We start from the raw sequence: 13,964 nt of genomic DNA, 5'->3' as shown, positions 1-13,964 counted from the left end.
ACGTATATATATATATATATATATGTGAGTCCAGCGACATAATCTCTCCGGAGAGACGCTTTAATATGCGCGTCTCAAGTCATACGCACCCATACGAAACACTCGCGAGAGACGCTACGGAGAAAGTATATACTTTCTACAGCATCCGCGGGACTACGTTAAGTCGTTGTCGAGACGCTTCCGTTTACGCGATCCGAAACGCGATTCTTCATACAGGAGTCGCGCTGTATGTCGCGTATTCTCGGCGAGATAAAAATTGATTTTTCCCTAATGGATATATCGATACATTTAGTAGCCTTGATTCTATTCAGTTATTTTTTGCAGCGAATTAATATCGAGTCGTGATATGGGCCTAAGATTTGCACTGACACGAAAAATATCGGTGAGAAACGGTACTCGCAAATAATAACTACCGTGCCACTGCTTAAAAGAAGCAAACATCGTGAAAGTATTGTTGTGTCACTAAATATTAAGCGTAAGGTACTTGTAACCGGGCGCAGCCAGTGGTAGAACGAAAGTAAGCGATTAAGGGCCATGTTCCCTCCGACAGAAAGATCGATCTGGGACGATTTAGGTCGGCGCCGTGAACAAGGTAAACAGGAAAAAGGGTCAGTTGGATCGGAAAGTCGTACGAGAGTCATTCCTCCCGTTCAAAATTCTCCGACGCACAGAACCATTAAAGCGAAATTAGAAACACAGACTTTTAGAATTAGACTGTTCACTTCGTCGTCATATTCGATGTCGAGCAGCATCTCTGCGATATGAGCGAGATATTCCATTTACACATATGTAATATAAATCCAGGGTTGCCATAAATTGGGTATCATAGAAAAATGTCAGGGAAATTGAAAACGTTCAGAGATCAGCGATCAGAGAAAAGCTAAGGAATTTTCTGGAAAATTAAAATTCTTGGTTTTAAAAAAAGTTTGATATGCGTACAACACATTCATACAGTTTTGACATACATATATGTGCAGGTGGATTAAAAATAAGAACAATTCAAAATCACTTTTATCTTTTTCTATTACATGCAAAATAATCGAAGTGAGCAGTTTAGTTATAGTAGTTACAGAAGTCTGTCGTAGAAGTCTGTGACATGGCAATTCGCCGCGAGTCAAATACACCCGCCAGATGTTCCGCGGAAATGGGAAACGGCAACGAGTTTCTTTGATCACGGAAGCACGGCAACGATCAAGCTTCCCTCGATGGCGACTCTTTGTGGTTCAGAGAGCTCGTAAAGCACTCGATGGTTTCCGCGGAAGGAAGAGATTGAAAGAGGAGAGGAGAGGAAGAGGAAGCACGCCGCGGTGCTAGGTACTCCAGTCGGCTTGACTTCTGGGGCGTAAAATTAGGCCTTCGGCCGCGGACATGAACGGTAATTCCTCTCCTCCTCCTCTGGGTTTCCTTTCCCTTCTCGGAAAGCCTCGAGCTTCCTGGGGGTCGTAAGCGCGCGCACGGATCGGACCTCCTCAGAGAGGCCGCTTTCTTGCCGCGTGAAGGTATGCCGGCGGACGCTTGATGATGTTAACATCGCAAAAAGGGCCTCGGCTTGCTAGAGATCCATCTTCGCTTCTTACGGAAGTCACGAGACGTCGTTAAAAATCAGTAGATGCGCGGTAAATATAGTAGCGCGGAATGATGCGGCGACTTCTCGAGATAGGGATTCCGTAGAAGCACGCGAGCGATTCAAGAGAGGGGAGATTAGCTCTGTTTCTTGGTCTCCCACATTCTGAACTCAATCCAGTTTTGTACCGGAGTAAATCCTTCGCTGCGATACGGATCTAATACGATTTGTGTGCGAAGGGCACAGGTATCCACCTTGCGACTCACGACTTACGTCCATTCTACAATTGCGCAAACTTAGTTGTAAGTGATAGTTGCAAGTTGATCAATCACATACACAGAAAAATGTCTGATTGTATTAATTTCAATTTTAATTGAAAATGGACGAATTAAAATTTTCTAGTTAAAATTCTAGTTGATAATTCCGGAATTCCGATTGATAATCAGAATTTTCTGGTTTGTTCATCAGACATTTTTCTCAGTGTGCAGTTGAATATTTTTCCTATAATCAACTATGATTAGTCAATCCTTACAATTACTTATAACTACGCTTACGCAATTGTAGAATGGACTTTACATAAATAGCTTTCGCACAACTGTTTATCTCGCAATTTATCGACTAGTATAAGCGCAATTTTCGCAATCGTCAATGAATTTTAACGAAACGTAAAACCGTTGCTTTTCGGAAAGAAATCGTAAACCGTAGGATGTTCACAACATCGAGCGGCCGACCCGGCAAATCGATGATAATGATAGACGCTAGAGAAGCGCGAAGACGAAGGGGAAGTCGGTAGTCGTGATGATGTTTTGCTAGCCGGGGGTCATCCTTAAAAGCGAGGGCCTCCCATCCTTAAAGATGTCGGGCTTAAATGCGCTCGTAGCTACCGCTCGGTAACGCTCCGTACACGGACAGACGGCGGAGATGAGAGGGCGTTTCAAGCTCGTGAAAAGCGCTCTTGAAGGATCACGGGTGCCATTAGCTATGCGCTAATCTTTAAGCCGCCGATTGGCTGGTGCAACGATCGGCACATCGAAGAAGAGAGTTTGTTAAATTAAAGACTTTACAGATTATTGAGCACCATTCATTCCACGCTGCGTTTTTCGCGCGCTTCGAGAAGTCGCACCGTTGTGCGATCTTTGATCTACGGCGGTAAATTCTGTCGATAGCACGTTAGCCATACCTTCAGTCGATGCAGCCGTCGACGAATCACCAAGCTCTCTTTAACGATAATGCATTCTGGAATCTGTTCCTTATGTTCTGCATTTTCTCTCTTGGTAAACGAGCTGGATTTAGTCAGAATTGGAATGGGAAAATGCGATAACGCCCGTACTTCTTGTTATATGGATTATCCATTCCACAATAGTTTGTTAATTACAGCTTAATTGTCGTTACAAACTTCGTCTTCCTGTGCTGCAAGCAAAGTGATTTGCGAAAGTATAATGTATAAGATATGCAACGTGCGCCATATAAGATTCAATTTCTTATATGGCGCACGTTGCATACAAAGTCGATAAATTGTATTTAGAATTAGAGATAGTTGAAATATTGCACTCCGTTCTTTGCAAACGAGAAATTGCGGATGACGGTCACTACCGACGATTTCTCCGCGGAAATGCAAAGTAACGTCGTGAGCAGATAGCGGAGCCTTAATTCCCGCATTGGGTAGAACCCTGCGGGAATATTCCGCAAGTTGGCGAGTGTTCGAAATAGCGCTCGATAAACTCGTAACATGGGAAAACATCGCGCTCTCGTGGAGAAGCACATGTCTCCGATAAGATCTACGGTATGCCCGGGTTGATTGAAATTACATTCCCCGGAATGAAATGCTCGCTGTAGCGGAAAGTAAGATAATTTTTTCCAGCTCTTCAAAGTGCTCGACGATATACGGCGATGATACGTTGCTGCATGATGTGTATCAAAGATATTCCTAAACATCTAGCTCGCAATCTGCGATCTGTGATTCGTCGAATCGAAAATTGTCTTCTATTCCTGGACGGAATTAAACTCACTCTTAATAGATCTGGTTCTTTAACTAGTGTATACTTTTTGCACTTAACCTTTAAATGGACAGATGGTTTAAAGATGCGCAAATTAGTAAAGCGAAGTATTCAGAACACTTTAAAAACAATTTTAATTTTGTAGTATTTTTTAGGATATTATGTTATAGTTATTATAAATTTATATTAATTATATTCTTATAAGATAAAAGAATGTAAAAACAATGAACTTTAAGACAGAGCGATACTTTTTTTTTTGTCTAAGACAAGATTTTCAAAGAAAACTTGGGGTGCGTAGCTACCCTATATCCCATCTATTCACTTAAAGATTGAAATGAAATGAAATTGATATATGATTGATATTTGGGACAAATAAGAAGGAAAGTTCCAGAGCAGTCCAGTGCAGCAATAGAAAACAAACTTAATGAGAAGAGCCTGAAGACGCTCACGCGTGACTACCCTCGTGGGATTTCTCCGTGATGGCGCGAAGCTGCGACAGTATACTTGGTCAAAATTAATGACGCCTGCGTATTTAGCCATAACCTTGGCAAAGGATCGAGATGGAAACTTCGACCCATCCCGTACTCTCAAGCCCTCGGCACATCCTCCTGCCTGTCACGACCGTGACTTTCCTCGGATTTCACCCGTCCGAACCGCAAAGTGATCGTCGCATGCGGAGAATCAGACGAAGGCTAATGACGGCGGGAGTGTTGCATTGCGAGTTGCAACACTCCCCACGAGAAAGATGCCATGGAAAGAAATCGGGTTAACCTCTCGAGCCTCTCGTCATGCTTGCACCTGTAATAGATCACAAGAATTTTCACTCTGGCAGATGCGGCTTAATGAGAGAGAGAGACTGGCTAGAACCTCTCTGGGAACCTCTCGAGATTCACGACGCACGTTGATAAATAGTTTGGAATAGTTTGCCTGTGATTAACCTTCGACTACAGCAATGGGTCATTTGAATCCAAAGAGAAAATTTTAGTTGATTATACAATCTATACGCTTAGTACTGTAGTTCTAAATTAATAAAAAAACTTTGAACTTATTATTATCAGTCGCTATAAGGCAGAAGTTCTTAGATTTACAGTCTGTACTTCAAACAGGACGCTTTAGAACTTAGGTGTAATAGTTAGATGTTATAGTTTTCATAGCTGTAAGTGGGGGTTAAATTTACTTCTGAAGATAGGCAAAAATTCTTGAATTCTTTTATTTTATACAATAAACGGTTATATACATAATGAGGGGGAAATCTTTATATAAATCGTGAAAGTTAGCATCAAATCGACCTTAACATTGATTGCAATAAAATGGCTCGCCAATTAATAGATTGGTACTTAACACCAATCATAACTAGGCGTTATTACTCGCACGCGAACGTAATCTTGCAACGTTCAATCGGGTTATTGGCCGCGGTAACGAGTACAATCTTAATCTCGCTCGAACGGATTATGCGTTGACCCTATTAATGACACAAATAGCCGATGCTATCGAAGGTCTTCGGTTTGAATCGGTTGCAGCTAGCCTGGCGTTAAATTACGTCTGCAGATTGCACGAGAGACGCATGTAAACGCTAATAGAAGTCGTAATTTTTACTAACCGGCCACTCTCGATTGCATTATGTCGAATTTATATTTGCTTTCGATACCGCTGATTAGACTTTCTTATCGACCATTCGTAAGAGCGCTTTTACATATCTCGTCGCTCCGGGAAAAGTTTTGAAATTTTAAGGGAATAACGATACTTCGCGAGTCATTCGAGAAACATGTTTCTTCAAGCCGAAGTCGCCATGGAGAGCCTCCATGCGTGGCAACAAAGGGCTTCATTACCGCGTCTCATCTTCGCCGATCTCGTCATTACGTTCCACTCGGCTCTGGAGCCGGCGAAGGCAATGCGATGACGAGGACGTTTCCGCGAGGTTGATGCCGTAGCGCGCAAAAAAAGGGAAATCGTTTTTCAATTTCCACATTAGAGCCAATGCAACGCGGATTTCCGTTTAACTTCGACTGTTCGATTATCTGTTAATGAAATATGAGAGACTAATGAATATGAGAGACTTGAAATGAAAGTTTAAAACATCTGTTTGATCTCATTTAAGCTTTTTTTTTTTTTAATTAAAGGAAATCTCTTTATTTTTAAAACACCACTTGATAAATTATATAAATTTATTCGTTTGTTATTTTAAAAAGCGTTTACTGTATAAACGCGGTTGGACGATATACGATTTGAAGTTTTCGCGGCTAACACCTGCATACCTGTAAGAGGGATTTTTTAAGCGCAAGCTGCGCAAGAGCCGCAGTAGTAGTCTGTGTAGTAGATGGCAGCTGCAAAGGACAGGTGAAGGAATCTTAAAGCAATTTTAAAATTTATGCAATCCGAACCCGATCAACTTCCTCGCTAGATTAATGCCATTCCCGCCTTGCAGATGTATCTCACTGTCATAGCAAAAGTCCAATAATTTAAGCTATTTTCAGAATTAGAGAAGTCATTAAAGAAGCTACTTGGAATCGTTATGTCTCATTACAGATTTGACAAATGAAATAATAACGTACATGTAAAATTAAATCAGATTGCATAGCTTCGCGATCGTTCGATTTCCTGAACAGAAAACGGGAGGATTTAAATTATCAATTTTAAACTAATGAGTTACAGTCTTCCTGGAAATAAATGCAAGCAAATGATACGTTGGCAAACGAACGTTGTTGCGTGCGAAACGAATGGCAATTAACAGCTTCGCTGTCAACAAAATCATATCCAGACGTCGTTTCTCGCGAGCTCACGACAATTTCCTTCGCCATCTCGATTCGATTGCTTCGCACGAGCAGCGGAGATTCCGTCTTTAATCGAAGCGGCATCGAAGAAGCTTCTCTTCGGCGAAGAAATTACTGGAGATCGTAATAATCGGTGGTTTTAACCCGGGCTCCCGTTCGCCACGGAGTGCTAATCTTCAGGTGCGACAGGGCCATTAGGCGACGCTACTGCGATAATAATAATCTCCGTCGTTGTCAACATTGTGATGCCGGATTTACAGTTGTGACCATTAAACAGCGATGGAGATTACTCTTCGCGAATCTTCTTCTCAGAACGCGGTTTCTTATCCACCGCCCGATGATATCCCGATTCGTTACAGCTTATCATTCGACTGATGCGACTGCTTTTCGCGGAAGTGAATCTCGCGCCCACCACTTTTCTTCTCTCTTCTCTTCCAAAGGCTGGAAGAGGAGAGACTTTGATGGGACGATTCAAGGCCGTCGTTCGTGTGGAGTTTAGCGACTTCTCTTTCGCGTCATCGTGATTATGCCTTTCGCGACGTGCGAGGAGTTGCGATACGTGATACGATCGCCGGATGTAACGGTTCCCGAACGTGTTTTCCCGATTAAACGCGTGTATGTATACATACATGTATACATCTACCGTGTGTGGAAACTGGTATAGATAGTTCGACGAGCTCGCTTGGCGATGAAATCGATACGATCTCCGCAGTCTTCTCTCACGAATGGAACGCGGCAATATTTTCAGATATCCGTTTTGCCTTTCAACTATCTTGTTTTGAAAAATTCTGCCTAATTACATTCCTCTTAACGTGCTAAATTGCATATATCGTGAAATGTGCATGAGTCGCAGTTAGCTAAGATCAAGTTAGCGTTCATCCGAGCAGAAAAGTCGTCGCGTGGAATGAAAAAAAAACTTGCGATGTCTGTCAGAGATTAGATCGCTAATTGATCAGAGAGGAAATCTTGAAATTGCGAGATGATCGTTGACCCGCATCTGCTTCTATCGCGCTCGATAATCAGCGTGCTCATGAAAACGGCTATGTTGTGGCGCGTGTTCTACTCGTCTTTTGTTCATCCAGGGAGACACATTAACTTTGCCTCTGTAACAACTAACAACCAGTAATTAGAACGAGATAACAATTCCGATAAGAGGCGATTATTATTTATTTGTTCTTAGTCGCGCTCGCATTTGCCAACCTACATATCAATAAGATAAATGTAAATAAATTAAGAAGAAAGTATGATCAATTTTATACATATTATTATTACTGATTAATAATTAGTAACGTTATAAAAAAAAATCAGTATCCACATGAAACTTTATTTTGTAGATAATCGAATAACATTGACGTATAAATTTATCCCGTGACTATTTCCTCTGCTTCTCTCTCTCTCTCTCTCGTTTTACTTCTTCAATAAAAACATTAAAAACATCAGAAATTTGGTGAGCAGCAAAAATGATGGTGAAATTGTTTCGCACAAATTTTACAAGAGAGCTTTAGTTTTAATGCTGATTCTAAAATTCATTTTCTGCACAAGGATTTCTTACTTTCGCGCATAATGCACGGTAGTATCGTTTAAGTAAAAAGTGTGAGAAGAGTGAGAGATATTGACACGACATTCCGACTTCTATCCCATTTTCTCCATCATTGCGCTCTGTGGGATACCGCTGGATACAATGGCCACTAATGATGCTTACTTTGACGCCTGTCGAGCGGTCCTTTCGTACCATCTATCCCTTGACCCGGTGACCATCTCTCTCTCTCTCTCTCTCTCTCTCTCTCTCTCTCTCTCTCTCTCTCTCTCTCCGTCCCTTTTAACGGACCTCCGAAAAATATTTTTTCTCGCTCGAGAGTCCCTCGCCACGTCCCTTCCTTTCTCTCTAACCCTTAAACGAACACACTTTCCCATTTTTGGACATAATGGATCGACTTCCCACGTGGACTTTCTGTCTTGTATACGCATTGATTTCCCTTTCGGTCGCTGTACCTAGATTTATTGCGTCGTCAATTCTTCCTGTAGTTACGCATAAAGAAGTTAGAAGTGAGAACGAATATTCGTGTCGTTTGAAAACTGTGACATACATGTTATGTGGTGTATCAGTCTTATGTCGAATGAAAAATAAGATTCAGAAACAGGAAAACAGGGTGTCGCGTTCTCGTTATCGACGCTATCGAAGCTCTGCCGTTTCCGAGGAATGCGCGTGGAACTTTCTTGAATGACAAGCCCTTTATGTAATAATACGCACAAGTGCTTTCACTACCGCTGCTCGAATTTAGGCCCGTGAGCATAAGTGCATTGCCCTGCGAGTTCACTTTCTAGTAGTTGTTAGATCGTCGGATTACAGCGGGTTCGCGCTCGTGTAGGATTGCACTTCGCGTGTTCTCGATTTTTTTTCGATGTTCAAACCATTTAATTCGCATCAACGAAGAGAACGCCTCAAAGACACTTTGATAACTCTATTATCTAACGGCTGTACCTATAAATACAATAATTTGAAATTGCGCGAATTGTACACGTAACTCTCTCGCTTATGCAATCTTGTGACATCAAAACTGATAACGGTATTATTACGCATCGTTCGTGTTATTATGCGTGAAAATATCGTCCCATGAAAAAAATACAGTCTGCATCGCCTTACATTTTGTGTGACTACTATTTAATGTATCCTGTTTTATATTATAAATATACACTGGATACGTATAGCATGCATTTTGTATGTAGGACACGTCCTGGTTCTCCGCCATAATTGGTGGTAAAGTTTCGCAATCAAATCGCGGGATTCGATTCGCAATCAATCGCAATATCTCTGTTACATTACGCGGAAGCGTTTAATTTCACGAATCTGAGACTCCAATTCGCGATCGCAATTTGTTGTCATCCTGTTTGAATTTATGATAGCTATCCGCGGAAAAATTGAAAGTTTCGAGACTATATCGTGGTATTGTATGTTTCGTTGTTTCGCGCGTTTCGTTCTCTGTGTTCTGCGACACGAATTGAAGATGTGCGTTATGTGCAACTACCGTAATGTTTTAACACGGTAGAATAAAAAAAAAAGATGATTTTTCCGCGAAGAAAATCATTCGGCGTGCCTCGTTCTCTGTAATCAGGAAAGCATAAGGGAAGAACGAAGCGCGTTATTAACGGAAAAAGTGAAAGCGACGGATTATTTTGCGGGTGTCCGACTTCCTCGTATGATATTGTGTTATTTGCTCTTATCTTTTCTTAACGTCTTTATTAACGATGCCGACCGGTGGGAACGAATTACAGCAATCGGCTATGGTGCGGACGTACACGTCAATCGTCCATAAAATAGCGATTACGCCTAAAGTTATGAAACTCAATTATTCGCTCGGCGAGACTGAAACATTTATACCTCGCGCAATTAACGTTAAGGCTTCTGTTCACTCGTAATTACTATTTTAAATTATAATATCAGAAGCGAAAAAACACAAACACACAACAACAACAACAAAAGTTTTTGTAAAGTTTATGTTTGACTAAAAGTATTTCTTAATAAAACAATTTTGAATAGATTTATAAATAGGATTTCGATAATTTCTTGTTCTTCATCTTTCGAAAAGATATTAAGTCTTATTTCTATATTATTAGATATTAACAGTTGGTCATAGCTTATTTTATTTTTATGCATGATTTACTTTCAGATATACATTTATTTATTAATTAAAAAAAACAAAAGAAAAATTTTGTTGTACCTAATTATTGATCGATTGTAAGTGTTGTTTTATTCAAATATTTTAAATTTTCATATTAATATATTTTACAAGAATTTTTTTTGTGCTATTTTCGCTTTTCTGATCTCATAATCTTGGATAAAATGATATGAGAATGAAGTTTTAACGAACGATCGGGTGAATGAATACGGTTGCAGAATGGCCGAATTATAAAAATGAAAATAAAAATATACTTTAGTATGATCATATTCACTTCTGAAAGATTTCGAATTACAAATGTGTTGCCATTATCTTATACGTCTATTACGTTACGTTTTGCTTCTCGGGTTCTTCGCTAGTGCATCTCGTTTCGATTTTTCATATGCGACATGATTATTAAGATTAATGTACGATGTATTTCTCTTCCTCAGAGGTAAATACGCAACGGTGAGGAGATGCCGCGAGAGATCCAGCGGCAGGCAGTGGGCCGCCAAGTTTCTGAGGAAGCGACGACGAGCCCAGGAGCTCAGAGCGGAAGCGCTTCACGAGGTTGCCGTTCTAGATGCCGCGGCCCATTGTTCTCGTCTCGTCTCTCTTCATCAGGTCTTTGAGACCAACACCGAGATGGTGCTCGTCCTCGAGCTGTAAGTACAAGGACGTTTCTCAATCGCTTGTATACTCTCGTCGGATCATCTTGAACGTATCCTTCGTATATAAAATAACGTTTATCATTTGGCTTTAGATTGAATCGTCGTGAATAGTAAAAGATAGTTTATTGTTTAAATCAGTGATGCGCAATCTGCAGCTTGTCGATTCATAGCTGAAAAAATAAAATTATTTTTTCTGTTTGTTTTTTTTTACAAATAAACATGCGACTAGTAAAATTTTGCCTATTTCTGAAAATAATCCTCTGAAAATTATCTTTAATCTTTAACTAGGTAGATGGAATGCCTTCAAAAAATTTTATTTTTGTAATTTTTAATATTTTTATGTATAGAGCGTTAAATTTATTGTTTATTTTATTTACCCTTACGAGATAGAGAAAAGTAAAAGAGAAATGTAAAAGTAATGAACTTTAAAATTTCTGGGCAATACTTTTTATTTTTTTCCAGAAGAAAATTTTTAAGATAATCATGTATAATTTTTGAATAAGGTTTTCAAAATAACTATGATGTAATGTACTATGACTATCTACTTTGATCGTATTCCGACTGTATAGTAACGTGAAATAAATTTTTAATATATCTGATTGTATATCGAAATACGATCCTATTTAAAGATTAAAAAAGATTGCATATCAGTTGCATGTCATGGTTTAGATTATTTGTGCTGTGACGAAAAAAACGAAATAAAATTATATAATGGACATCGATATGATGGACAATGATAGCATATAACTTTCTATCGTAACAACTGTTAATTATTCGAAAAGTAGGACAAAAGTGTAAACTCGTGATTTAAACGTATGTACGTAGCAGTATCAATCGTAAAAATATGTTACACTGGTTCGTCCGACGTGTAGTGCGCTGTGTATATTTGAATGAATTTATGGAACAAACTGACGCGCAAAAAAGTATATATATATATATATACGTGCTAAACGTAAATATTGTGCAAGTCGTGCGAGACAGGTAATGTTTATTGTGACAGGGCTCCTGGTGGCGAATTACAAATGATACTCGACCGAGACGAAGTTCCAGAGGAACGGCAAGTCGCCAGATTACTAAAGCAGATTTTGGACGGGATAGCCTTTCTGCATTCCCTGAACGTGGCTCACCTCGACATCAAGGTAAGTGTTTTCAAACACTCGAAACTATATGGTAAAGACGGGCCTAACGTCGACCGGCTGGCCAAGGTGTGGCTTTTAACATCCAAAATTGCATTTGTGTCAAAGGACATAAATATATCCAGCGCACCGATTTCTCTCTGAGAAAAGAAAAATTGTTCAATTATAATATTAATTTTTTTTTTTAATAATGCTTAAAATTTTCGATAATGTTGAATAGCAACTTTCTTGTCTGACTTTGAATGTGGATTGAAAAATAATCACGAACGAATATGTTGAGCGATGTATTTCATTGTTCGCGATAGTCTTACACTGTTAGATATTAAAGGAGCAATGGATATTAAAGGGCAACTCAATTCCTTGAATTAAATAACATTTTGTTTTTTAACTCCATGTGCAAAAATATAAATCAATCAATTTCTATGGTTGAATTGTTTAATTTCAAATTAAATATTCGTATTGACGTATTTTTAAAAAGTGAATCAGTGACTTCAGTGTTACATTTATAACTGATGTAATCATTAGGGAATATTTACTGTTTTTCAATAATAAAACACTGATTCACTTTTAGAAGTTATGATTTTTTGTAAATTCAATCTGCAGAAAATTATAACTTCTAAAAGTGAATTATTACTGTAAAACAGTAAATATTTACTGATAACTACAATTAAATATACAATAAAAATACAATTAAATATAGCACTAAAGTTAGTGATAATATACTGATTCATTTTGAAACAGCTTCGCTCTTAGTAAATAAACTAAATTTGAGTCTTTAATACAGTTTCGTAAGTTTAATTATTTAACTCCACTGTTTTAGTTAAATTAACGACATATTGAGGAACAGTACATGACTTATAGAATACATGATAAAAAAATAACATAAATTGATATAATTTAACAGTGTGCGTCACAGTTTTATCAGCGACAATAAATTTCTTCAGGTACCGTTTTTTGCGACTGCAAGATTGGGGAATAATCTGTAAAAATGCGAGCGAGATACTCGTCGTGATTCGCCTCTTCGGTATCTCTAGACGTTAAAAATAACAAGTCGAGTACGATAACGAGTGAAGATTGTCGCTCGTGCAAATAATTCTTATCTCATTTTTCTGGCGCACTCTTGGAGGAGAGTGCACAGAGAACAGAATGCTTCACCTGAGGCGTCTTTTGGCGCTCGGCAGGTAACTGCAAATTATCGCGATGGAAACAATAATACGAAAGAGCTGGCGATTTGTTCGATGCGATAAAGATAATTTTTATGAAGAACGATATCTCGAAAGACGAGGTGTACCTCCGAGCTTTATCAGTGAAATTATCGCGGTAAAGAGGAAGAAGAAACGGTTCACCATGTTCTCTCTCTCTCTTCCTCTCTTTCTCTTTTTTTTTTCTTTCCGAAAAGCGTTTGTGAATCTCGACCAAAGACGCGTCCGGAGCATCTTTATCGCACTGAATCTCGGCGAGCTGTCGCTAGAAAGAAACTCTCTGGCAAGAGAGCGACGACATTTCGGGCGCCTCTGGCAATTTCTCAGCTGCACGGAGCTATGCATGTTCCGTATCGCAGTCTTCACGATCGACCTAGATCGTTATGTAAACGCATACGTGCACGAACACAGTTCTCTCTGCCAAATCGGCCGATCAGGGACGATTCCTGAACGCCGACAGTATACGCCTTGCGTGACACGCAGTAAGTTTCGCAAGACAGATAAACTTCTTAACGTTTTCTGCGAGGTTGACATTCTTGATATTGTCATGTATCTTATTACATTTTCGCGAAAATATACATCTCTATACCTGAACTCTATGACTGAAAAACAAGACAGTGAACTGTGTATATCTAATTGATTGTGTTGAATTAGAAAAACTTTATATTTTATAAAGTGAGAAGTATATATTTCCTGTGTTTATTTCGAGACGATCAATCAATTAATTGAAAATATACACTTATTCTTATTATAAAAATAGATTTTTAAAATTTGATTTACAAAATAAAACGAAATAAAAAAAATACATATTAAATTTCCAATGGGAAAGTTATTTTTTTATTAATGATTTATTTATGAATAATTACGTATACGGATTGATTTCTTAGGCACTTAAAAATTAAAGTTTATTTTTTTGTTAAAAAAAGTTCTAGATTTTAATTTTTTTAGTTTTTTACTTTTTCCTGAC

At 38.9% G+C, this 13,964-nt stretch overlaps 1 protein-coding gene across 1 annotated transcript in view; it reads left to right on the top strand.

Moving 5' to 3' along the window:
* LOC108684683 (serine/threonine-protein kinase 17B-like) overlaps positions 1-13,964 on the top strand; it is a 121,457-nt gene that overhangs the window by 75,449 nt on the left and 32,044 nt on the right. Inside the window, exons 2-3 of the mRNA XM_018189136.1 lie at positions 10,441-10,653; positions 11,660-11,798. Coding sequence (XP_018044625.1) covers positions 10,441-10,653; positions 11,660-11,798 — 352 coding nt within the window. The remainder of the gene's footprint in view (positions 1-10,440; positions 10,654-11,659; positions 11,799-13,964) is intronic.

This window comes from Atta colombica, unplaced genomic scaffold, assembly GCF_001594045.1.
Source record: "Atta colombica isolate Treedump-2 unplaced genomic scaffold, Acol1.0 scaffold137, whole genome shotgun sequence".
Classification (NCBI taxonomy): Eukaryota; Metazoa; Arthropoda; class Insecta; order Hymenoptera; family Formicidae; genus Atta; species Atta colombica.
The sequence above is the reverse complement of the archived record's forward strand: the minus strand, read 5'-3'. Positions and strand labels throughout refer to the sequence as shown.